The following is a 27410-nucleotide window of genomic DNA, read 5'->3' as shown; positions in this document are numbered from 1 at the left end:
AATCACTTGTTTAGGAAGAACATAACTGTATTTTATGAAAAGTATTGCCTTCATGTAATTACAACATATATTACAAAGTAACAGTGTAACTAAGAATTAAAAGAAACAAACATTTCACATGATACAATATTTAAAACATTTTGAGGATTTACAGCTGCTTACTAAGTAAACTGTGGAGATCTTCAGAACACAATTTTGGTATCATTCTAGACTGCAGACCAGCTACACACATACGTAACTCTGACTGCTTTCAATTAAATTTAAAACTTCAATAATTTAAAAAAAAATATTTAAAAGCAGTATCATGCAAACATTTATTTGTCATCTAATTCAATTTTAATGCATAAAAACTTACTGTATCAGCCTGAAATTTGTCTGATCTGCATAGTTAGAGACTATAAATTAGCTTTTGGTTTGCTGACTTCTATTACTTTATCAGAATAAAGTTTAGCAATCTCTTCCTTAGTAAATCCATATTCTACAAGTATCTCTTCTGTGTGTTCTCCTATAAAAGGATCTCTTTTAAACGATGGAACAGCAGGGGTCCTTGACAGAAGAGGAGCAGGTCTAGGACTGATCTCTTCCTGATCATTTTTGATAAAAGAACTTCTTTGTTTGTTATGCTGATGTGAGGCAACTTCATCAAAGGATAAAACAGGGGTCACACAGGCGTCAGTATTATCAAATATGCTGCACCACTCAGCTTGTGTCTTCTCTGCAAATATGGACGCAAACTTTTTCTTCATTTCGGGCCAGTCGGAGAAACTTAACTGACTGGGAAGTTTATCTGAATCTAGCCCAAGACCTGAAAGGAGAAAAGCAAAGTTTACCTATAGTATAGCTTAGATGAATTACCAAGTACAGCCCACAGCTAAGTATATTCCTTGAGAAGCTAATATTTTGCAGGCAGTCCAACACAGCAGAGCATACTAACTAAAAGTCACTTCAAACTTTATTAGGACATCTATGAGAGGGAGGGAGCAGAAGAATAAAATGTTCTATTACTTGCAATTAGACTAAACCGCATCAGCTACAGCCTTTCAACTAAGTACATATAATAAACACCCATTTGTATAAACAATTCATAAGAGCAGCAGCTGCCTAGAGATAACATTTTGTCCTGAGAACATTTTCTATAATAGGTATTGTATACTCTACCTGGCAGTAGCAACACAAAAGTCCGCTGAGTGGCTGTTGGACTACAGCAATATACTTATCTCATAGCACCCAGTACATCTGCCAGAGCTGGACATTCAGCAGGCTACAGTGTTTGAAGTCCAACACGATCAGGTTATTTCTATGCCAGAGATGAGAAGATGGTGTGGATGGATATACCCAGGCTTGATGTGCATGAGGTAGCTCAGGTGCATGTGCCTGCAGGCTAACTGACCTGCTTCTTGACTCCCCCAGTCCAAATGGACGCCAGCAGTGTTTGCTGCTCTCCCCTCTTCAGCACACTTCCCAGGTTCCAACTCTGCACTGCTGCTCTTTTGGAAAAGTGAAACCCGTAGCCCTTACACTCACTAACTGCTTAAGAACTCTGCTTCCCAGAAGATCAGCTGCATGGACCACCTAGGTATGCAATACGCACATCTCTTCTGAGACACAAGAGCAGAAGACGGACACGCAGGCTTTGTACTGAACATTTCCTGAACTAGGCAAGTCCTAGGTCCTTCCCTTAACTAAGCACCATCTTCCGTCTCTTTGCGGGGTTTACATCTCTCCTGTGCAGCAGGTTTCCCATCTCTCTTTCTGTTCTCAAGGATTCTGCTCTCTGCACTCCCTACTCTTCCATTCTCCTACCTCAAGGAGATGCAAGAATTGTTATCAGTTCTTGTAGGGTTTATCTCAAAAAGGAGGTAGGAAACAAGAAAGAGAAAAGGCAATTAAACCACACTTTCAAAATGGAGATAGTACAAACGGAGGTACAAACAGAGTCTATGATATCAAATAGAAATCAGAAGTGGTATATTGAAGGCTGTCCAAATAGTCATATCTTGAAATTCAGGAGCATGAACACAGCAGGAAAAATTCAGAAAAAGCAGGGATAAGAAAGAAGTTAATCTGAGAACTCAGAAAGGCTACAGAACAACTATCATCATAATGCTTCACAAACAACAAAAAAACGGAGCTGCTTAGAAAACAACAGCTCTGTGTAAAAGGCAGAGAAAATGTGGAGTTCTGCAAACATTTAATTTCAAGCATTCTTTCTTCTATCTTTGGATATCTGGTATCAGATTGATGACTGGCAACTGTTAACAGGCTTGGCTACTAGATGCCTATTTGCCAGCAGAATTTACACAGAACTCCTCTAATCTTTAGCTGTAGACAGGCAGAGAAAACTTTTTGTATCTTCTATTTCTACAGCTTCTTTATCACTGAGAGGGGTAGACATATAGCTACTGAAATATACAGGGGAGAAGAAAGGAAGATAATGTCCATTCTTCTGCTCTTTAAGTTCTTTCTTTCTGCTCATAATCTCTACTACATGCACTTCTTGGTGCTCATAGTCTCACCCAAGTTATAATAATATTACAGAATTTCACTGTTGACCACAAGATTCTTAAATAGTAGCTTTGAAAATGAATACATGCTTTGAAATCTTACTTTGGTACTGCAAAGGAAAACACAGAGAAATTGCCAATGTCCAGACTCAGAAATACAGCCTTGCAGTTGTTCATGTTTAGAAGAAAATCAACACAGTCAAAGACAGAATAAGCATTTTCACATCTTACTAGAGATTCCTACAGGTATCAGGATAAGTATTACTACAAGGTAAACATCAGTCCTTATTGAGTTACCAAGTCATGTGCACCTTAAACCACTAAACTTACAATCTAGTCTTCATAACCATTCATATCATCCTAAAAAAAGATCAGCTGAAGATTACTCATACTGGTTGAGCATCCATAATTAAATAGAAGCTAACAATGCTTTCAAAATTAATTTGATTATTAATCTTCAGAGGATAATACTAAAGATGAACGGTGCTATAGAGTTTACATAAGAACTAGGACATGAGGCAAATTTACCTTCCACAATAAGTAAAGCTAAGTGAGAAAAAACTACGCTGAGATTCTGTCTCAATGCATGAAATCTCGTCAATTGGAAACATTGTTTCATAAGTATCTATTTGCTTATTAATTATGGTTTGGGTTCTAGTAACCAGTCCAACATGAACAGAGCTCTACCATTATCCCATTACACAATTATATTTGAAGATCGTGCCAGATGGAAAGTTGGCTGAACCTAACCGTGCACACTCTAGCAAAACAGAACAATATGCAGAACCTGGAATTTAATATTACATGCTCATTTTCCATTGACCACTGAAGACTTCAACTTTAAATAGCATGAACTGACAGCATTTAAGCATTACAGCTTCTCATTTTCCAGCTTGTGCTAACCATTTGTGGTGCAGACAAACAGAATCACAGCAGGAGCGACTGAGTCAACAAGGAAACAATTACACAGCACAGAATAGTTTGGGATACCACAGGATGACAGATTTCACCCAACATAATCAAAAGCAAAGTATCTTTTACACAGAATATCTGGTAAAGCAATCACAACTTGTTTCCAAGTTTTTTTGTTCAAATTTTCATCTAAGGATTTTTGTTTAGAAAAGCCCAGTAACCTACCCTAGTACAGCTCTGAAATAACGATTTTTGAAAAACGAAAAATTAAGTCTCCTTATAGTGATACAGCTTTAAGTCTACTTTAAATGCTATAGCTTTATTGACATATATCTGCACATCATTTATTAATGGAACAGATTGAAATCTCTATTTCTACAGAACTTCTTAGACAAGCTGAAATAAAATTAGGCACCTATTTCAGGAGAGAGGAAACAGTAAAATTCATTAGACAAATCAGTGAAGTTGCTTTGGTATGTTGGAAATAAACAGTTTCTTACCGTATTTCAGCCATATTATTTTAAAAGATTATTTAGGATCCCTAGCAGAGCTTTGTTGAGGATTTTCTTGTTTTAACTTACTGATTTTCTTTTCAAAATTGTATGCTCATAGCACAGTAATTTTGAAATTATGTTGCCACAACATGACCGAAGACAACCACCTAGTATGGGAATCCTTAATTTTGGCCCAAACCACAGCCATAAGGTGTATGCCATTGCTCTCTCTAAATACAATTCATTCTCACTCTGAGAAGGAATTGAACTTTAGAATATTCCAAGACAGTAGTGAATTTTACATTAAAGTAACTATGTAAAGTTTTTTCTCTGCTCAAAGTTTCTGAAACTAAATAATTTTTTAGAAAGTGACAGTTCAGCAAAAGGTCTGTCCCATTTACCAGGCCCAGAGTATTACCAGAGCATCACTGCAAATGCATCCATAGCTGTACTCCAAGTTTACATATTTAATTACCACAATTGCAAATGTTTTGGTGCAGCAAGAACCTGGCCCTCTACAGTATTTGTACAATGTTTAAGGCTTATCATGATAAGTAAATTCAAATAAAACTTAACGTTATATGTAACTGAGGGTGTCATAATGAGGAAACTGTTCATCCACTTTGCATGTCTCAATAACAACGTTGTATTGAATTCAGTACATTAGCAGATTTTTAATACAGTACACAATACTTTACAATCACAAAATGGAGAGCCCTGTGGAAATCCTTCATAATGATGTAAACTATGTTTTTCAAGTGCTTCCTAATTTTTTTTCCTCCTTTTTAAATAGAATTCACACAATGTAGGAGTATCAAAGTAGTATGAAAGGAGTACTATCAAATACATGTTCAGAACTTCAGTGACTGTTAGTGCTTTTCACATCAATGTAAGCTGACACTAAGTTCACCTTATGTAACCGAGTTTACACTACATGGTAACGCAGAATCAAACCTTTACTCTCACCTGATATACAAAATTTACTGCGTTCTGCATGCCTCTTGTAGCCTGGCTACAGCAATACTAAGCACCTACTGCTAAAAATCAAGAGAAACCTGCAGAAGCAATTTACAGGTCAGTTGGAAGACATTCTGTCTCTTTCTGTCAACACATTGAGACTTAACATTAGTAGTGCATGTTTCTTACATCAGATTTTTCATAAGATGCAAAGGCATTTTATTTATTGGCTAACTTTTGTAGTAATAAAATTAATATAAGCAAAAGGATTACAGCATGTTTGTTAACAGCAGATAATCTATAGTGAGCCCAGAATACAACTCCTAATACTACAGCTACTACAGCAATTATTTACCATATCTATTTTATATAGCTTCAGTTTCTCATATAACCTTTTTCTTTTAAAAAATTCATACATTTGTGGTAAGCAGAAATTTAATTTTTCCTGCCGAGCACGATCTACAAAGCCAACAATCTTCTCAAACTAAGATGCTGTATGTTCTTAAACTTAGTTTCCCTCTGCAGACCCCTTAAGAACGTTCCTTGCCATGTCATTAACTGCACTCTGGTCCAGCACCAAGTTCCTAATTCTGCAGGGAAACACTGAAGTGAACCAAAACCAAAAGGAAATTAGTTTCACTTCGGCTAACCAGAATTCTGTGAGCACTGACAAATGGTTCAGAAATCATGTTCCTTTCTCAATTCCAACTCTAACATCTGCAACACCTGTATCCTTGTGTTCTCATTATATAGGAGTGGCAAAAGTAACCTACTCTCTGAATATGGACAGAGAGACATAAAGTGGCTTTTGAATATATTTTATCTGGAACAGCACCAAATTGTTCACCAGTGGAACAGACCAGAATTAAGGGAAAAAAGTATGAAATAAAATTATGGAAATTGTAACTGGAACATACCATTTTAAAATTACTTCTGAGCAGGGAATTAATGCCTGGAACAGACAACTTAGCCTAAGTCAAAGCTCCTTGGGTTTGTGAAAGAGCAATACAATTCTCACAAGCAGCTTTTTCTTCCCTATAACATTCAAAGGCTTAAATTCTGAACAGAATTTCTGCAATAGATATCCCAGAAAGGAAAAAATCCCTAAGCCACAAGAAGGATCTGCTGTTCTAATTTAGTACACTATTGCTTCAGAAAGCTTGCAACCATAACTACTGAAGAGGATAAATATTTCCTATGTGAAAATCTGAACAATTCATAATATGCACCTAAAATACAATGAAGAAAGACCGCTTATTTTAAATGCAATATTGTGAAAAAATCTTCAGTTCGGTCTGATATTTTAAACAACACACTTTTACAAAATAAACAAAGAAAAATTATTGACTGTAAACAAGCAAAGACTGTGATACAATTAAAGGCAAAAAGCAAATTTCCTTAGAAGACTGTGGTCTGTAAGTTGGATTTTTTAAATATGACAGAAACAGACTGAAACACAGGCACAGTTGTGATTGCAGTTGTTGTCTACTTACAAACAGATACACCAGTTCTTTATGGCTGAAATAACTATTTTTGAAATGTCAGCTGTTAAAATCAAGCCATTTCTGTGCATTGTAAGCATAACAAATACTTTCAAACATGAAAATAAAGTTGTCCAATGTGGGTGCCCCAATACAGGCAGATGAATTCATAGCTGCTGCTCCAACTTTATGCTCTAAATTTCTGAGAAACAACTAAGAGGAAAACAGAGAATTTTAGCATTTTCCTCAGTAAAGAGTTATCTAAGTAAGACAGAGACTGGTCAGTGATCGTGTTATATTGCCTGACCACTGGATTCATCCATCAGAGGCTTCTTTCTAGATAAACTGGCTGGCTGGTTGAGAGAGAAAAGCCTGAGTCTTGCCCTGTAGCAATGATCAATACAAGAAGGCTGGAGTGTCCAGTAAAGGTTCACTGAGAAGAAGAGTGGCAAACAAGACCAGACTCCATTACAGAATTTCTTTTTGAACAAATATAGATTCTATCCCACTCCTGTAGCTTCAAAGTAAGTGCTATTCAACTTAATCTCTAGAGAAGAATAAAATACTGCAGCCATGAATACTGCAGGCCAGTGTTTGATCACTTTAGCCAAGCATATGGGTATTTGAGTAAGCAGCTTTATTCTTTTCTTGTTTCCTTTGTATTTAATACTGGCATTCTCCCTGAAGACATGTATTGGAATTCCAAATTCCCTAACTTCCACAGCAAGGGCTTACATTTTACTTTGATACAGTTTTATATTTATTTTTGTTCTCCAACTCCATTTCTTGCAAGCAAAAAAATCTCAAGGGACTGGATGAGAACATCATTTCAAAGAACTGCAGAGTGTGGAATAATCAACTATACTTTCTTTTTCAAGATCGAGTAGCTTAGAACTGGAGTTCGCAAACAAGTTATTCTCAGGACAATGAGGGACAAAGTACTAGCTTCTTCAGCCAAGAACATGGCTCTTCCAAACTTGACATCTGATCTGGGGGCAGCACATAATGCTGGACATGTCCCTGAGTCACTCCGGGAGCCTGCCTCGTGCATTTCATGTATCAGCATGTACCAATCCGGATATTCTATGCAATTGCACAGCCCTTTTTAAGCTACACAGAGAAGCAGCCATTTACAGCCACAGATGTGCAAGAACTTTGGGAGCACCACAGGTTGCAAGAGAACAAAGCCAAAGAGTGCAGAACAAAATCTCTCTTTGGCATCGTGCTCACCAAAGGAATACTCCACCTTACAACCCCATACCTTCATTTCATCTTACCATGCTCCTGAATTTCAAAAACTCCTGGAAGTGCAGGCCCTGGCACTGACTACCGTCTTGTTAGCACCAGTTAGCCAGCTGACTGGAGCTGAGCTGGCAGTAACTGCCTGTGAGAGGAACTGTCATGGTTTAACCCCAGCTGGCAACTAAGCACCACACAGCCGCTCACTCACTCCCCTTCCCCCCAGAGGGATGGGGGGAGAACTGGAAGGGTAAAAGCGAGAAAGAAACTCGTGGGTCGAGATAAAAGCAGTTTTATAATTACAAACAAATAATAATAATTAGAAAAAATGTAAGGAAAAAAAATAACAAAGAGAGAGGAAAATAAAACCCAAGAAAGACAAGTGATGCAAATGAAAACAATTGCTCACCATCAACTGACCGATGCCCAGCCAGTCCCCGAGCAGTGGCCCCCCTGCCAACCTCCCCCCCAGTTTTATTGCTCAGCATGTCCTATGGTATGGAATATTCCTTTGGTCAGCTGGGGTCAGCTGTCCCGGCTGTGTCCCCTCCCAACTTCTTGTGCACCCCCAGCCTCCTCGCTGGTGGGGTGGTGTGAGGAGCAGAAAAGGCCTTGAGGCTGTGTAAGCACTGCTCAGCAGTAACTAAAACATCCATGTGTTATCAACGCTATTTTCAGCACAAATCCAAAACATAGCCCCATACAAGCTACTATGAAGAAATTTAATTCTATCCCAGCCAAAACCAGTATAGGTGTCCACGCTATAATTCAAGGAATCATCAGTGGGGAGAGACTGAGCAAGAATAAGGAGCTACTCCACTGCCACTCTCACTCAGCAAAGATTTACCACATGTAAGTTATGCACATACAAAAGTGGTTCACATAACACTCCGTACATCCACTTTAGGTATATGCTTTTTTGGTATTCCTTCTACTCATTAAGCAAAACTAAAATTAGATTGAGAACTTTTTATATCCTTCATATTCAGAATAATGGAAAGAGAATAAATACCAAGTTCTTTTGTGAATTTTTTATATTTTCATAAATTCTGTATGGAAAGCACAGCAATCTACCAAAGGAACACAACAGAAGAAATTATTTTTAAATGAAATAACCAGTAAGAAGCTAAGAGCACATCTGATCAAAAGCTTGAAGCACACAAACAGTTCAAAGGTAAAGAGGTACCTGCAAACTTCTGTTCTAAGTTCACACAATTGTTTTGCATGACCCATTCTAATTTCTCAAACAGATAAATCATATTTTATAGTAATATTTAAAGAGTCTTCAGTCAAATATAAAAACTATATCCATAGCTGGACACTAAAAGCACTCTGAAATTGTGTAGTGGAAATTAATTTATAAAGCTGACTTTGCTTCTAGAAAAATTCCTTTCTATCAAGAAATATTATGAACTACTTCCAATGAACATTCATTTCTGAAACACTTTAAATAGTTTCTTTTTAAAAAAAATTATAGCACAAATAACTGAAATTGCTTGAAATTTTATTTGCAATACTAAAGAACTAGGTCTGTCTCCTTTTTAAAGTATATTCACAATCCCTTGAAAAAAGTGGTTTTCAAAAATAGTTGTTTAGTGCTCCAGCCACATCACAGACTACCATTACCGTAACTCCAGGAGAAAACCTGTAATTTCAGTGTAGTTTCTGAAGGTAAGGTGAAGAAGAGATGAAAAAGAAATCAATTGCTAGAAGAAAGTCAACTAAACTGCTACACTACTACCCAATTAGTTTCAAGAAGTGTTTGGCTTTTACAAAGAAATCAACATAAGCAATGTGACGAATCAAAATCAAGTACTAAAGAATTCAATCATGCTTTGCTGATGTGAAACAACTGCTCCAAACTACTTACCCTTTATTAACTGCTCATAGAATTGAGGCTCAATGGCACCGACAGCCATGAATTTTCCATCGAAGGTCTTGTAGGTTTCATAAAAAGGTGCACCGCTATCTAGCAGGTTCTCACCTCGAGGTCTGTTCCAAAGCCCCAAATTTTGTGATTTCCACAGGAAAGAACTTAGGTATGCTACTCCTTCTACCTTGAAGATTTACAGGAAAAAGTAACAGCTTCAGTAAATTAGTTGGCATGTTACCTTAATTCTACAAAAAACAAACCAGCAAAAAACTACTACCAGTTCTGTCCTTTGTTAAGATTTTTAATGACAAAATCTCTGGTAAGCAGTTTAATTTCTTAAAATTTTCAACTATTGTTTTTATTGCATATGTGAAATCATCTAGAATTAGAGAATAAGAAGGAGCATAAATGTAATAATGCAGCTTCAGATGGATAACACACTTTCAACACGCAAAGTTTCCTCGTTTAACAAGTTTATAATCATTAGGAGTTCACAAAGAGAATGTAAGTAGTTTTAGGTGATGGGACAAGCTTCTTGGCTCTATAGAACATTTAAGTATCTGACAGCCGTCAAGCCTTCTAAACCTCTGGAAATCAAGTTGCCTATACCAGTTCTGTAACTATCAAATTTTTATCTCAACATTAACTTCTTTGAAATTACTGGTTATAATAAGACTGCTATTTTTAGAAGAAAACTGGAAGGAAATCAAAGGTTAAAGCTCTCTTATACCATGGGAACTGGGAAGCTCATCTCCATCACTAAGTTAAAACAAAAATTACTCTCCCACTCTCATCACAGGCAGGTACAGACATAGCAAGGCAATCTCCAAATAGGCAAGTGTCTGATAAATACAGCACTAGAAAACATGATTAATCCTGTTCTAACTTGCTCCTTAAAATTTTGGCTATGTGGAGTACAACCAGATGAAAATTCAGTTTGTTCAGCCTTTCAATAATTATCAAGCTTGTACCAGTCTTTCCAAGCAAAATCACATCCTACACTTTTGCTCAGCAGCAGAACCCATTTTCTTCCAACTGCATTAGAAAAACTGTAAGAGAAGATGAGGCAGTAACAGTATATGGCCAGAAACATTCCACTGGAACAGAGAAAAACCTGAGCTGTATCATTTTGAGTATCATTTTTGATTCATGCATTTTCAGCTGTGTAAAATTAATCTAATATTGGCTACAGAGAAAAGCACAGAAATTGTACCAAAATAAAAAGCTACTGAATTTTCATTTGGAAAGATGTTAGTTTCTACCTTTCTAAGCAAGAATTTAAAACATGCAAATCTTTGAAGTATGCAGTCATGAAAGTTCTTCATTTAATGTGCATTACTTGGCCTCTTTCTCAAGTACCTACCACAAGGACAGGAATACTTCTGCCCTACTTGTCATATGTTAAAGTCAATTAAAGGACTTTCCTGTGAGAAAATACTGTATACCTTCATCTACATGTTTGCAAGATGATTGCAAGGATATAAAAATAGTGTTTGCTTTACTAATGATCTGATCTTGCACTGCTCATGTTAACAAAAAACACACAAAAAACATTGGAAGTAAGGATAATAATAGATGGGGATAATATCAGAATAAGCTTTAACTGCAAATTAGATTTTGGTGCTAATGGAACTACTTACAATACCTATGTACAGTGCTACTTACCCTGGAAACAGTTAAAATAAAATAGCACATCTGTTTTTGGACTGGTATAGGGACTTTAGAAACATCCCTGGCTGGGCACCTGGACAGCTAGCTTCTGCCTGAGGCCCACTGCAATTCAGAGACAAGTAAAAAGGTGTCTAACATATCTACCAAACCTCCAAAGGCATGCTCAAATAACATCACACACACTGATGTGGTCACTTATTTTAAAACATGAAAAGGACAACATGTGGAGACTCCACTTAAGCCTGATTGCAGAATGATTACAGTAACAGTTATGTGTTTCACTTAATGGCTGCCTCATGCTAAAGGCATCAGCAGTCTCTGAAGCAGGGACAAGAATCCAGAGGCACCACCCGGCTGGGTGACCTGTCTGCTCCGCAAGCCTTCTGTTCCTTCTGCAGAGTGGAACAGTTCAAACAAAACTGAGAATGAATCCACACCAACCTAATCTTTATCCTTGTGACTGATGAATGCCTCTAGGATGTGGGAGTTTTGGTTTTGAATACCTCCAGGCTGAAAAAAACATGGAACCCCAGTCTTCTGTTGGACAGCTAAATGCTCTTGCCATGAGACTATTATGCAAGTGATCATCACCACCATCCTCTACTGTGGCTGTCTTTTCACAAAGAGTGAGTCATGCTTGGTCAGATGCCTGCCATCAGCAGAAGGCTCTGTGTCTGAATTTGGAGTGAAACTGAAGTGTGGCCCTGACTCACATGCCTCTATTCCAGTGTGGTGCAAGAGTGCAGATGTGCAGTTGTGCCTACTGTATCATATTGTGGTGTCCACTCCACATCCTGCCCAGCGCATGGGAACTAACAGGCTCACTATAAGATACCTATGATCCCTATAGAGTCAATGAGAAGAGACAGCCACTAACATGAATCAATTCAGACCAGGCATTTAATTCTTCTGAGGCAGACAGCTGAAACGTAGGACCCAGTGTCCACTTTTTACGCAGCGCAACAATAACACTGGACACTGTGAACAGGTGATGCACATCTAGCCCTTGGCCTTATCCTCTCTACCCTCTTTTTGCATCAGTTTAGTATCACTAACTAGAGGAGTTCCTCACGTGTGTATTACTGATCATAAGAATGCTCCCAAGCCACTTGTCAGCTTTCAGCATTGTAATTAGAAATAAAAGATATATTACAAATTCTTCTCTCACAAAAATTCGGATGTCAAGCTAGAATTACTAACCTCAAATACAAGAAATAATTATTTTTTTTAGATTACTTCAGAAAAATAGACATTGCAATAAAAGGAAAAAACAAACAAGTGGTCAGTAAAACAATCCATGAAGTAAGATGAAAATTTAATAAAAGTAATCCTGGGGACACAAAGCTGCTAAAAAAGAAATTCATTTTTCCTCTCCTACCATAGAAAATTCCACCACATGTCAGAGTCATTAACATATTCAGACTACCTAAACTGTACAACAACTTAAGTAATAGGCCTATTAAATAAAATGTTAAAAAAAAAAAAGACAGCTGAAATGCTGCGGTATTATGATTTTAAAAATATCTACTTCCATGAAACAAACTTAGATATAAAAACAGGCTCATCAGCCCAGTCTATTTAACTGTCTTTGCTGTTGGTGATATATGTATGTTTTCATCAGCTATCTCACTGAAAGTCTGTTCAAGTGAAAGGAACGTAACAAAATACCAGGTAAAGTACATCCAGTGATACTGTACAATATTCCATCCATTTCACAGGACACCAGGAACATGAGCAGGGAACTGTAAATTCCACAATTATAATGAGACAAGAAGAAATTGAAAGAGAGAAGTTTTGAGGACTTAAAAAAAAAAACCAGCACAAAAACTCACAACTCATTGCATTCCCAGTGAGCCACAGATCTCATTAGGACATTAGCAGACTTAGACTGATTCTTCTTGTAACAAATTCTTTTAATGACTTAAAGTACTGATAGTGAAAATAAGGTAATACTCCAAACTACAAGGAATATCTTTTTAAATATCTGAAGACTTGTCACAATCCTCCACAGTTTTTGCTTCACAAATATACAAACTCTGTCGACTTTCCTTTGTAGGTCATGGTTTTAGATTCACATAATTTTTGTTGTGTTTCTCGGACTTCCTCAAATTGGTCATTTTTTTTGGAAAGATGATGGCCAGCATCAGAAACAGTATTTTGCTGAGGCCTTATAAATGTTGAATAGAAGAATTACTTCAGAAAATTTGCTGGCTCTATTTCCTGTTTATACATTCTAATACAGTGTGTGTGTGTTTTACAACAGCATGATATTGTTGACTCATGTTCAGCTTGTGACTACTACAAACCCCCAGGATTGTACTTTAGCCAATTGTTCTCATACTGCATTTGTGCAGCTAATTGTTTCTGCCTAAGAGAACTACAGAGCAGCGATATCCATGAATTTCAGCCACTTTTTTCAGGTCATTTCTCCAATTTGAAAAGGTCATTTTCAATTCTAATCCAAGTGTCCAACATACTTGTAGTTCTTCCCACGTGCACATCATCTGTAAATTTACTAAACACAATCACTCATCCATCATTCAGTTTATTGGAGAAAACACTGACAAAAACCCAACAGACATCCGTAGAACTCCAGTTGATAAGTTTTTCATTTTCACAATCAACTACTAATAACCATTGTCGGGGTAAAAACATTAGACCAGTTTTGCACTGGTCCCATTGAATTTTCATCTAGACCATAATGCCGTGGCCTGCTTCTGACAATGTCATGTGAATTTTTCAAAAACTTACTCAAGTCAAGACAGCTAATATCTCTTGCTATTCTCCTACATTCAAGACCTCTTCAACAAAGAGGTTTTTTTCCAATTAATATAATTTTTTTCAATTTATATTTAAGTCCAAATCATAGCCTTCACTGTATCACAACACCTCGAAGGGAGGGAAAATTTTAATTGCAATGCTCTTTAAAAAGAAAAACAGAAAAAGAGAGAGACAGAGAGAGAAAAAACACTTGCAGATAATATAGGTTTCAAGGATAAATGTAAGTATGTATTTTTCCTCTGTGTGTATGTGGGTGGCCTTGCAGTGAAAAAATCCATAGTATTAATTATTAAGCTAATTTAGCCTTTTATTTATTTTACGGCCCATTAAAGCGAAGTGTTTGAAATTGACTTCTTGGCAATAATCTGTGGCAGTGTAATTATTCAAGGGAACAGTGCTTCTAATAAGACATGACTGTCACAAATTCATAAGCAGATGTATCTTGGATAAAGCTAATGCAATTCTTTATTTTATTAGGATCATCATTTTTGCTGTCATGCATGTTAATTGTTTATTATACACCCTACTTCCATACACCAAACTTACTCATCAAATATATACAGCTAATATTTTGTGAAGAAGGCAGACTGGTAAAAGGAAATATAGAGAATGGCACAGGAGGAAAGCCACAGTATGTGTCCCATGTCATAAGGATGTTATGGCAACAGTGATATGTGAAAACTGCTTGCACGTGAAGTAATAGCCATTTTATGAGATTACTTACTTTCCCTTTCCCAAGTTCTCAATTTTAAATCCTACGAATAGCTCCAATTTCCTCCCTTTTACAGACTTAGAGTAGGAAAAAACCCAAACAAGCAAACCGAAGAAACCCCACCTTCCTTGAGACCAAACTTACCATACTTGCGTCAATGATCTGCCCTTTGCCAGATCTGGTACGTTCATAAAGAGCTGTAACAATGCCCATTGCGCACATGACACCTCCACCAGCAAAATCAGCCAGAAGATTTACGGGTGGATAAGGATTTTCATCCTTTCTACCTAGCTTTGACAGCACACCTGACAGTAGAGCAAACAAAGCAAATGTAAGTATAAAATTATTACATTCATTTCTACGTTTCTACAATTAAAGTTTCATTCTTTTCGATCTATGCAAGTAAACAAGGGATAAAGCAAACTACCACCAACAGTTGTCTGTCTCTACTCTGCTGTGTCTTAGCAAAGTTACTCTTTAATTCAGAAAAGAATATATGAAATCATATTAGTGAAGACGCATTTAATTAAAAAGATTAATAAAAGCCTCACAGATAAACCATTGATAATTTGGCTATATAGGGACAAAATTTCATCCAAAAAAACCTGTGTGCAGTAATTCTATATTAGTACTTTGTACATGCATAGAACCTCCCCCACAAGAATTCAACAGGCATTATGAACATGTCTCAAAGCAACTTTGGTAAATTGTTCTTCTTTGAATCTTTTAAAGTAAAAACGCACATGTACGGTCTTCTGTGCACATAACCCATGAATTAATAATCGTAACAAAGGATTTCACACCGACAACTGCACTTCAGTTCTATCCTCCCTCTTCAACTACCTTTGGAAAAAAAAAGGTTGCGTATAAGAGGAACGGGTGAATAAAACAGAAAGGTTACTTCTGATTGCATGCAACATAGACACAGGGAACCCATGTTTATGCCAGCAATTATGCAGACATGAAAGGGAATAGAGCAAAGGCTAAGCCAGTTCACTTCAGACGGAGCTTTGAATCTCTTAGCGTTTCTCTGCCATCCTGAACCACCTCTTTACTGTCACCTTACTCTGCATAGTTCCCTCATAGCGATTCCCTTCGGGCAAGCAAGAAACTCTGCAGTATGACTGTATCTCTCATATGCCTGGAGCCTAAGGTCTGAGACTTGCAGCATACACAGTCAAAATTTCCTGAGAACTGCGTGATTCTAACGCACTGTTTAGTTAGCTAATGGTCTAATGCACTGCCTAAGCGCAAGCAACTGAGTGCACAGTATTAAAAAGTTTCCAAAGTCTGTAGTGCAAGCATAAAGCCCTGTCGCTGACTAAAACCTCACTTTTAACAGTCTAAAGGTCATCACAGGCACCAGCAGATTAACTTATTAACTTATATCTGGAGTTTCTAATGCAAGCCATTTTTTAGTTAAAGAAAGCCAAAACTCATCAGGAAAATACTCAGGATATGAGCTCTCATTTTTGAGGAACGATACCTCCCAAATACCTTGTCCTATTTCCTTTATATAGAAAAACTTGACCTGTGAAATTTCAAGCAAAATGATTTAATTTTAGGAAGATAGCACTAACCAAAATACTACTGATTAAATCAGCTCCAGAGAAAAAAACATTTCTTTTTGTAAACAGAAAGCACTACAATCTAAGCTAGTGATGGACTATACTGTTTCTGTACTGACTCTTTTCCTATGCTAATAAGAAATATCATACTTAGAAATCATCTGGACATGAAGTCAAAGTGTTTCAAATGAGGCATCCTTTCTTTACTCTTTTTTATTCTCTGACAATCTTATATAATGAGAGAAGACTGAACCCATCCCTGAAGAAACTTAATTCCACAACACAATGACTCCCCATAGCAGGTGATACCAGATCACCACATTTGCAGTGCCTCTGTTCTGGCCCTTTGATGGGGCTAAAAGAAATGCTTTATCCAGTGGGAAGCCAAGAAATTTTGGGCCACTTCCTCTTCTCCCTCACAGGCTCGGAGAAGCAGCAGAGACAGCAGCAGTGTGAACAGTAGTAGGTGGGGCCATGCATGACACACTGACTGCTATCACCAGAGTTGGGTAATTTTGTTATTGTTTGTTACTGCATACTTGTAGAATCATGACACTTTGAAACAGCATACTGTCTACAACACCTTAAGGAAACATAGCATTGCCACTTTATTTTAAGCCTACTTTCCTTTTGGTTGGTATCAATGGAGAGATATTTACAGCAGAAAAGCACAAGAGCTCAAATGGCTTAGGCTGCCTAGTTTTTCTTTGCTCAAAAAAAGCTGCTTACAAACACGCAAACTAATCAGCAGCCGTTTCAAGATTATAAGCATACAGATTTTCTAGGCGAGAGGCCCTAAAGAAAGACAAAAATGCATAAAAACTTTGGTCCTTTCTTGGAAGAGAAAAACGTTATTCAAATAAAATAGCACAAAGGAAGGAAAATACTGTACACCCTGAGAAGACATGCTGATCCAGCTTAACAACTCACTGCTGCTGCCAAAACGAACAGCCCATCCAGCCCACGTTTCCTCCTTTCTTGTGCTGACTTTTTATGTTTGCTGGATCCCTTAATGAAATGCTTCACCTCAATAACCTGGCAGAAAAACATCCTCATTTCTCCTGGCTAGTTTTTGACTTGTGAGGGAGCTTACAGGGGGGTTAAGCAAGCGCCAGAGCTGCCTGGAGAGAAAGGAGCAGGGAGAAGCACATGGAAAGAGAAGGAAACCCTCCTTTCACTGACAGAGACACTTCAGATCTGGTCAGCTGTTTCATCAGACTGCACCTCAGGTAATTTGAGCTATCTGCAAATAACCTTTCAATAAATTCTTGAGTCTTGATTTAAGGGGGGAAAACCCTTATTTGACAGGAAATTTTACAGCCTACCTGATAAAGCCAAATAATTGATGTCATGACCTGCAGATCTGGCATATTTTCCTGCCTGGCCAAATCCAGTCAGTCTAGCATAGATGAGTCTGGGATTCTCCTGTAGAATGACCTCTGGACCAAGCCCAAGTTTTTCCATGACACCTTAAAAACACAAAGGCACAGAATCCTAATTCACGTTTATATTTAATAAGATTCAAAATATACATGGTTCAAAGTTAAATTATACAACAACAGAACTGAACTGCAATTTATGAAGTAATACATTCTAATTCAGTATCCGTATTACAATGTGAACAGCCAGAATGTTATAAATTACCAACATACTGCATACTTTTTGAATACAAGCCAATTAAGTGGAAATTAAGCTTTAGAGTCTTTTCTTTTTTTTCAGCTTTTTCTTCTGTTTTACTTCCCCAAAAGATTGCCAGACAGCTTGCTGTAATCCATGTACTGTTGAATGAGAAAGCTACCAAAGGCTTGTAAAAAAAAAAAAAAAAAAAGAGAGAGAAAGAGCAAACTCTTATGTTTTCCACATTGAAATGACCTGAAATTGCTTCCACCTTTCAGTGGAATATACTTTCCTCACCATATTAGCCTCTCAGTACCCCATGTGTTCCTGTATCTTAATTCACTGATGCGAATGGACCATGCCACTATTCCACAAATTATTTGCAACAACTGCACAAAAGAAAATGCGTTCTTTTGTAATACAGAGAATAAGGAACTTCTAGAAATCAATGAAATGTAGGTTTGGTCAGCACAGGTTTACAGTAATCAAGGCTAAAATTTTAATCTTGCAGTTGTAAAATAGTGGTTTTAAAAGAAGCAAATTCAAGTTGCAAATAAATGATAGATTTTTATTGGCTCAGTGCAGCTTGGTCAGACTATGCCCTATCATCTATACTGGCACTGCAGGGAGACACATTTTGAAGGGGCAAGGATAACATACTTCAATGACTATTCTGCCCCAGAATTTATTACTGCCACTTGTTTCACAGACTAGTCCATAATATTACTAAATCTTCAAATCCCTTAAGATCTATTTCTATTGTGTTACTTACTGGGCAGTGGCAAGTGACTAATGCCAAGGAGAAAGCAGTGAAAGTTGGTAAAGAGCAAGATTTTCAAAAGCACAGTGAGAACTGGGTGCCAACTAACTCCTGGTGTCACAGAGTCATTGTCGGAAGGTCAATGGTACATGTGTGTTTAAAGAAACTCTCCTGCCACATGGGCCCTCATCTTTTCATTGGTTCACACCAGCTTCATGCTGGATCACAGATTTGCCTAGTGCAGTTACAGGCCCATAAAACCTAATGTCTAGTTACAAAATTACCTGCATTTCCAGATTAAAAAAAAAAAAAAAGCAGGTGCCTATAAAACCAAAGAAAACAGAAATTTCCATGATAAGAAAAAAAAAATCCCACTAGAACACAGGAAACTAGCTACAATCAAAAATGGAATTTAATGTCTTAATTTTGTTTGCACAGCATCTGAGGAACAAAACAAAAAATTAAGGTAAAAACCATCACAATCATAAAACCCTGTTTTCAGAATGAAAAGCATTATCTGTGACACAGGATACGTTAGCCTGTTTATGATGTGTGATGTTTAACTGATACAGCCTTCTATTTCTAAACTGACTGCAGAAACCCCAAAACACTTCAGCTAGCTCCTCACTGAAGCACAATCACAGAATCATAGAATGGTTTGGGTTGGAAGGGACCTTTAAAGGTCATCTAGTCCAACCCCCCTGCAATGAGCAGGGACATCTGCAACTAGATCAGCTTGCTCAAAGCCCTGTCCAACCTGACCTTGATGACACTCTTCATAACAGAACAGCATCCTCAAGGAACAGCAGGGATACTGAAATAGCCCATGCATGAGTATCAGATGACTGCCTGTGTATGGTTTATGAACGAAGAGAACATGTTAGATCTGCTGTCTTCAGAGAAATCATAAGCTCTGAGACTTAGAGCACTACCTATGTCCTACCCACATGCTAACCTTACAAATGTGAGTTGAATTATATCAGCAGGCCTGAAAATCACTGTGGGACTGATGTCCAAGCTCATGCATGACTCCTTGGCCCAGACATCCTCTGGTGCCGTCCAGAACTATTTGTTCAGTGTCTCAGCCAGTGGGGCAAGGCCCTGGCTCAGCACCTTCCACGGCTTCTTCCCTGTGGTGTTGCAGGGCTCTTGCACTTCACAACTCCCGGTCTGTCCCACAGCATTTTTCACCCAGTCACACGAAATAAAACCCCAGAAACTGTTCCCTTCCCACTTCCCACTATGCATTTCAAGAGGCCACAGACTGACAGGAGTCCTCTCAGCACGGCGCCCCACGGCCCCTTAACTGCCACGCACCCGACCTCCCGCTTACACCACGCTACCTCCGTGAGGCTGCCCCCATACCCCGACCGCACCGCTCCCCTAGCCCTACCCCGGTGCCCCCAAGGCCGCCCCCGCCTCACCGTGGCGGAAGGGCTCGATGAGCACGTCCGCCCTGCAGCACAGCCGCCTCAGCGCCGCCGCGCCCGGGGGTCGCTTGAGGTTGAGCGCCAAGGAGCGCTTGCCGCGGCCCTGCACGTCGGTAGCCACGGCGGACCGGGGCGTCCGGTCCACCCGCACCACCTGGGCCCCGAAGTCGGCGAGGATCATGCCGCAGAGCGGCGCCGGCGCCAGGCCGGCCAGCTCCAGCACCCGCACTCCGCTCAGCGCCATGGCGGCCGCCGCCTGCTGAGCGCCGAGACATCGATCCCCGCCACCGCCCTGACGGCCGCCCGCGCCGCGGCGGTTCCGGGGACGGGCTCAGCCCCCCCGTCACCCAGCGCTGTCCCGGGAGGAGCGGGCTGTGCCACGCAGGCCTGTCCCCCTTTACTTGGCTTTACTCTCCGGGACGTGAGGAGGCTCGTGTGGCCCCTCGCCTGTGGAAACGGCCTGTGCTTCCTCCCGGTCCCCCGCGGCTGCGTCCCCTGAGCAGCGGGCTTCCCCGTTACACGGAGGGTCGCCCCCTCTGCCCTCCGCAGCTGGGTTTTAGTCAGGCGATGGGCATTCCCTTGCTGCTGGGCGTCGGGCAGACAGCAAAGAATGTGAAAATCAACACCCAGTTTTCGGAAAACCTCCCCGGCGTCAGCCGTTGTGTTTTACAGGGTGGCTAACAGCAATGCCAGTCGTCCGCCTGGGTCCTGGGGCTGCCATGGATGGTCTAAACCCACACGCACCTCAGCCTCCTCGGGTCACACTCTGGGATATTAGCGGAACAGCTGATAAAAACTTTTTTTCACCAGATGTGCCTTTAAACGAGGCTGTCTGGTCCTGTTGCTCCTGCTACAGCAGCTGTAGCCTCTCCTGGAGGGGCAGAGCCCACAGCTGGGGTAGCAACGTCTTAGGCAGTCCCTGCTAAATCTGGCCAGGACAGGGCTGGCACGGCTGCTTGTGGAAAGTATGCCACCGGGATTTTAAATACATACAAATTTTAATCAAGGTCTTGATGCTCGCAGCTCACCTGTGCGGAGCCGTTAGCTCAGCAGTGCCACACAGGGAAGTCCATCACCATGGAGGCCATCAGCCCAGCAGCCTTCTGCTGGTTGGGAGTGTCGTGGAGCTTCAGCCAGAAATGTCTCCTGTTTCCCCTGCTCAGACCACAGGGACTTGTGTTTGGTTAAATCAGACCAGGTTTAATAAAGCCCGCATTCATGCACAGTTGCTCTTCTAATGCAGCCTGCCAGAAAAGCAGCCACGTTTGACTGGAGGCCATGGTCGTTTTGTTTTTGTTTAGGCTGCTCACAGGAACAGACATCCATCCAGGAGAGGTGATGACACAGGCATTGGATTAACACAGCTTTTCAAACTTGCATCCTGCTACCAGTATTTCAGGTTACCAGGTAGGAGACAGAGTGAAGAGGCCCTTAAAATTAATTCCATGCTCATTTTATTTATTTCTTGGTTGGGAACAGGTTGCCCAGAAAGGTTGTGGATGCCCCCTCCCTGGAAGTGTTCAAGGCCAGGTTGGATGGGGCTTTGAGCAACCTGGTCGAGTGGAAGGTGTCCCTGCCCATGGCAGGGGGGTTGGAACTAGATGATCTTTAAGGTCCCTTCCAACCCAAACTGTTCTATGATTCTATGGTTCCATGATTCTTTAAATTAATTGGATACACAAATGTGTAAAGGCTGCCAATATGAATGCAGAATTTGGTCTACCTCTGCAGTAACAAACTGAAAGGTCTATTACCTGAATAGCCTTTATTGTCCAGGTAGACACCTGGTCCTGTAATGCAGGCACTGATTGTATCCATGGCTATGCTGCCATGCACAAGAAATGGAAGAGAGAAAACTATGTGCATTTTCACTCAGATGAAGCTGGCTTGTTTTGTTTATTATCCATCTCCCTTAGAGACACCATTCCATATAAAGGTTTCTTTCCACAGACGACATCGTGTTACTGGGACATTGCATTTCTTTAAATGATTTTCAGTTTCATTTGTCCCCTCTCACCTTCGGGTCTTGGGGTTTGTGTTGAATAGGAACAGGCAATTTCTGTTGTGTCGCCTTCTTTCATTTCACCTGATGCTGTTTAGTTTATCACATCCAAATAACACCATAATCACACACTGGATAATGTCTGGACTTTGCTATGGTTTAACTGAGCAGCCCTTTGCACCTGCTTTTTTGTTGTCATCCACAATTACAACGGGTACTCCGTGGCAGAAACATTCGAGTCAGGACCTTATTAAATTATTTCAGTTTCAGGGAGGTGAGGGCAGCATTTTATGAGCATTAAATCCACTTTGAAAAATTGGATTTTAACAAACTAAGAAATAAACAGGCATGAAAGAGAAACAGATATTCTAATTAACTGAGAGGTGAGGTTAATGATCTGAATCCAGCAAACTCTCCTGAAGCAGCAAGTTGGTCAGCAGAAAATACACGTTCAAAACAAGGAGCCATCCCCTAGCATGGGCTTCAGTAGAAGCAGTGCAGTGCTTAGCTCTGCAATAGCATTTAATATGCACCACTAATATGCAGCAGCAAGTAGGTGGCTGTATGAATTCAGCACTGCAGAGGCAATGGGTGTAGGAAAGGAGATTGTTTTGAGATTAAAACCCCAGTGTAGGTGGCAGGACACTAGGTTGTGTTTCACACCTTGTCAGACTGCTTTTGTGAGCTTTATTGAATTATGTCAGTGAGTCACTATCTGTGTCATCCTGTGAAATGTATATAATTCCTATACTGAAATTAGTATATTTCACAGTCAGTGTTAAAAAAATGAAATTATATATATTTCTTGCAGATGTACAGGCACTTCTGTGATACAGGCTGGCTACACTGCTTGCCAGACTTTTACAGTTTGTATCAGATTTGTTGTTTACAATTACTCTTACTTTTCAGTCCTTTGGAAAAATACCAAGGCAGGAATGTGAAGTTATAGCTGTACACAAAACCTTGATTCTCCCCTTTCACATGTATATTGTTTACAGTTTAGTCCATCTTAATAAATGTTTAAAGAGATATTGGTATCAGTACCGTTTGTATTGGTTTTGTTAAATGAAAAAGCAAGAATTGCTCACCTCTCTTATAATATTTCAAATCTTAATAATTATATTTACGTAAAAATGCAAGTAGTAGGTCACTAAGGGTGAAACTTCTCTAGTCAATTCAAACATATCTGCATTAATCTGAAATTGAGAACTTTAAAGATTCTCATTAAATTTATGGTGGTATCTTTGTGTCTCAAGTTTATCAAAGCTTTCAAGCATGGGGGCTTTATCCTGAAGCCTGCATTTATGCCTTGCCTGAATAGAGGCTGTGCTCCATTCATAACACTTCCCAATATCCACACAGACAGCGTAGGTGATAATCCACATTTCTGACCTCATATTGTCTGCTGTTGGGACACACTGTCCCTCGTACAACACACTTGTCAAATGCAGCAGCTTAATCTCTGCAATTTCAGTAGGTTCTTCAGCTTGGAGCATCTCTTTGCCTTCTGTTTCTCTGCTTCTGTGTGAGTGTGGATTCACACATTATTGCTCGCTTTCCTAAGTGTACATCCCACACGCACCAGCAAAAAGGCCCAAAGTGAATCTATCCTGAGATCGATACATTCCTCTAAAGTGGCTGTGAATTCATGCTGCTTGAGAATCTGACTCTGTCTGTCTGAGATTATGAATTACAGATTTAGAAATGAAAGCTCAGTCTCATCCACAGAAAGTGATTGTATAAGCTGCCTTGTGCTACTTCATTAAAATCAACATATCCTAGAGAAATGACTGTTTGTGAGTTGTTTAGTCCAGTCAGTTATTGGGGTGATGATCTGGCCTTGCTGCAGTGAACAAGCTTAGCCATTAACTTTCACAGTGTCAGACATTTGCCCTCTGATACTCTGTTAAAGTACGAGAACAAATTACTGATGCCTCTGACAGTGATTTATGTACTTTGGACCTTTACCCTTGTACCTGAACCAAAATACTTATCTTTTATTTCCTTTGAGCCACAGCTTATGGTATTACTGTGCTTTCATGATTTAGATGAAGAGACTGGCAAGTAGCTTTATGTAGCTAATCTTGATATTGGCTAATCAGTAGAAAATAAATATTTTCCTGTGAGTTTATTATTAACCACTATTATATGGACTGGAAACTCTAGACCAGGGTTATTCCCAGATTTTGTTTGCCTGGATACTGAGCTTCAGGTCTGTGCTGAGCACCACAAGTACTACTGCTTGGCCATCATGCCCTAACTTAATTGCAGCGAGCCATTCCTGCTAGATAGTGTTGTCCACTGCATTCATTAAAGACAATTTCTCCTGCATTGCTAGTGCGATGGATTGATAAGCCTTTATTTTTATGAACTGTTTCCATCACCTTGCCCATGAGCCATTTATTTGTGCCTTAGCTATGGCATACCTAATTCATGTTCTTTATTTTGTGTGCCTTTGATAATTTGAGAAAGCAAACATGGACCGTTCTGAGAAGCAGGTAGTCTTGGAGGGAAGAAAGCATTGATCTGAAGTGATGCAGTATCTATCTGAAAGATTTTATTCAAAACAATCATACTTCTACTCTTTTCTAGTTTAAAAGATGAACTGGAGACAAATTAAATTCCATCCAGCACTTTCAGCTGCAGACCAGGACTTTTCACATGACAGAATGGCATAAACTCTGAATTCCCATCTCCTGGCCTGAAGTTCCAGTCCTTACAGTCTTCCTTGACTCTCACCAACTTTAACGTACTGTGAGAGCCTGGAGTGTTTTTCTTTCAAAGAATTGCTAAGATTGAAAAATGAAGCTCTTAGAAACTTAGCAAATGCTAAAATGAAGGTTGCTGCTGTGCATTTAATTCCTCTGTTCTTTCTTATGTATTAGTATGCTCTGTTTTATGTATTAGTATGCTCTATACTATAGTAACAGTGCTTCATTAACTATACGTTTGGACAAAGTTACTAAATGAAGCTGTTCTGTGTTCATCTCTTGCTATCACATTCCAGTATATGGCCTGTGATTTACTCAGCAAGCATCATATAATTGCTGCTGCATGCGGCCAAGAAGTAGCATGTGACTGGATGATGGGAGGAACATACTGTGAGGCACATTCACAGGAAACAGGAGCCAAGATGTCAAAGATGATTTTAACATGGGTATTTCCATTCTTGCTGTTGTAACAATGTGATTCTTTTAAAACACTGCTTTTTGTGGAATTTCTCATTTCTCCTGAATTGTTTTCAGAAAAGCAGAAGGGTAAAACTCCATTTGTGCAATTTTTCACCAGTTAACACAAGAAGTCTCTTTGTTTAATAAAACCTTGCACCACATGGGTTTTATTATTCTGTGAATGTGTTCGTGGAGGATGCCCTGTCCCATTTCAAATGCAGATACACAAAATTGAGCCTCTCCCACTGTCATCTTTACAGTCTTCATGCCAACATCTATGCACTGATTTTATCAATCCAGTGGTAGAAAAGAGTGACCTAGCCAGTCACTCCTGTTGGGAGGAATTTGCAATGTCAAGAAGCCAGCATAGTCTCTTCCCAGGCCTATTACCAGTCCTTATTCAGCCTGCAAGGTACTTGGCGACGATGTACACACTAGTGAATTAAACAGGAGCAAGACTTTCCATGTCTGGGAATTGCTGGATTGTAGTGTTGTGTTACCAAAATGGATGGGTTATACAACTATGTTAGCAGAACAGTCCTGCGAATGCCTTTAGCTCATGACAAGGAGCTATCTCCTCAACTTTTCTTGAGTACTACTTGAAAGTTAGTGCAAGCCAGGGATCAGTCCCAACAGACAGTTTTGCAAGCAGACACCCTGCTACAGAGGCTGAGAGAGTTTAATTAGTATTAACATAGTCAGATGATAACTCCGGGCCAGAGAATAGACTCTGGCACTGTTTTGTTTTTAATATCAATTTAACCAGAGTGCAGGGGTGTGAGGCTTGGGAAGTACAGCTGTTCTCTGCTGCTACTCCTGTGCTGCATAATTCCCTGAAGGAAACTATTCGATAATGAAAACTAACATGGCACTGTAGATGCTCTAACTCCTGCTAGGACTGTGTGGTTTGGCCCGAAGACTAAAGGAGCTGTCACCCTTTGGTGTAAGAGGGAACCTGGTCATACTAAGAAGCGCATATTATATTGAGTTCTTTTAATTTATGAAGATAGTTTCTAGACTTTGTGTCTTTCTTCGTTGGTATCCGAGTGACACCCAGCCTGGAGCACTGCTTTGCACAATTGCTTTTGTTGCCTCAGATTTTTAAATCTGAACTGATCACTGTCAGTTTTTATCTCCTTTGGTTGCTGAAGCAGAACTAACTGCAAAGTAGAGAAATTTTGCTACTGATTCACCAAAATGAAGAACTGTGGGCCTTTTCACACACCACTCAGCGACTCCCTGCATGTTTTGTCCTTGTATGATTTTTTTGGAGTGGGAAAGAGAGATATGGACTCAGCTTAGCAAAGACAAGAAACCATTAAGTCTACTCCAAATTGCAGCTTTTGAGTTTCCAGGTTTCTCACTCGTGACACAGATTACAAGATACCACCTGTTTCATAACAGAGGACAAAGTTCTCTGACAGAAGACATTTTGTCTTGAGCATCTGCTAAGCAAGAGGCTTTCAATTATCAGCAGCAATGGAAAGATGACTAATTTTCATAAACATTTCTGAGGAAAAAACATACATTCCTCATGACTTACTGAATATAAAACTTGATAATTTTGAGGAACAGAAACACACAGATTTTTACATCAGCTGCTATATTTTGGAGGATTTTTCTTTGAAATTAATATGTAAGTTAACAATTTGTTTGTGAAGTATTACAACACTCAGCAGAGATTGCATGCAATAACTTTGCAGAGAAAAGACTGCAGAGATTTCATACAAAAACTAGGAAGTTTCAACCTTGATGTAAAAAACCTCTTCGCTTTAACCTTAGAACTGAGACCATGCTGCTGCTTGTTTGTCAGAAGCTTTTGTGGTGATTCTGAGTTGCTTTCTGCTCTTAGCAGGCCAAGTTGCACAAAACTTGTCAAAACAACATAAAATGAGAATGGCAAAACTTTGCTTTCTTTTATATCATGGCCGTTACAAGAGATAATGTAAAGGAGCTTATAAAGAGTGTATGTATCATAGTTTCTAAGTGCTTTATTCTGACCAAAATGGATTAAATTGGCCATGCCATAAAGGAAAATTAAGTCCCCAAAGGAAACCTTAGGGATTTAAATTTTATGTGTGTATATATACACGTAAATATATTTTGACCCTTAGTGCTGGCTTTCTCCCATTCAGTAGCAAAATGAATGCTTAGGAAATACATATTAAGAATATATCTCCATAGTCTTCAAACGGTAAGGTCCTTGGTAAATACAGATATGAACAAACCAGTATAGTTT

The 27410-nt window shown here is 39.4% G+C and overlaps 1 protein-coding gene across 1 annotated transcript; it reads right to left on the bottom strand.

Annotated features, from left to right (window-relative positions):
- Positions 1–12: 12 nt before the first annotated feature.
- Positions 13–20243, bottom strand: AMACR (alpha-methylacyl-CoA racemase). The gene is made up of 5 exons (XM_050913234.1): positions 19994–20243; positions 17518–17661; positions 14769–14929; positions 9458–9644; positions 13–805 (listed from the first exon to the last, which is right to left on the bottom strand). Exons 1-5 carry the CDS (start codon positions 20241–20243, stop codon positions 396–398), a joined length of 1152 nt encoding a protein of 383 aa, XP_050769191.1. The 3' UTR covers positions 13–395.
- Between the last annotated feature and the right edge of the window lie 7167 nt (positions 20244–27410).

Source organism: Gymnogyps californianus, chromosome Z (genome assembly GCF_018139145.2).
Source record: "Gymnogyps californianus isolate 813 chromosome Z, ASM1813914v2, whole genome shotgun sequence".
Taxonomy (NCBI): domain Eukaryota; kingdom Metazoa; phylum Chordata; class Aves; order Accipitriformes; family Cathartidae; genus Gymnogyps; species Gymnogyps californianus.
The sequence above is the reverse complement of the archived record's forward strand: the minus strand, read 5'-3'. Positions and strand labels throughout refer to the sequence as shown.

Bases quoted from the DNA above. Each gene is read 5' to 3' on its own strand.
- AMACR (XM_050913234.1), bottom strand. From the start codon at position 20,243: ATGGCGCTGAGCGGAGTGCGGGTGCTGGAGCTGGCCGGCCTGGCGCCG. The intron at 17,662-19,993 runs GTGAGGCGGGGG...TGTGTTTTTAAG, and splicing joins CATCGAGCCCTTCCGCCACG to GTGTCATGGAAAAACTTGGG. The intron at 14,930-17,517 runs GTAGGCTGTAAA...CTCTACTGTCAG, and splicing joins CAATTATTTGGCTTTATCAG to GTGTGCTGTCAAAGCTAGGT.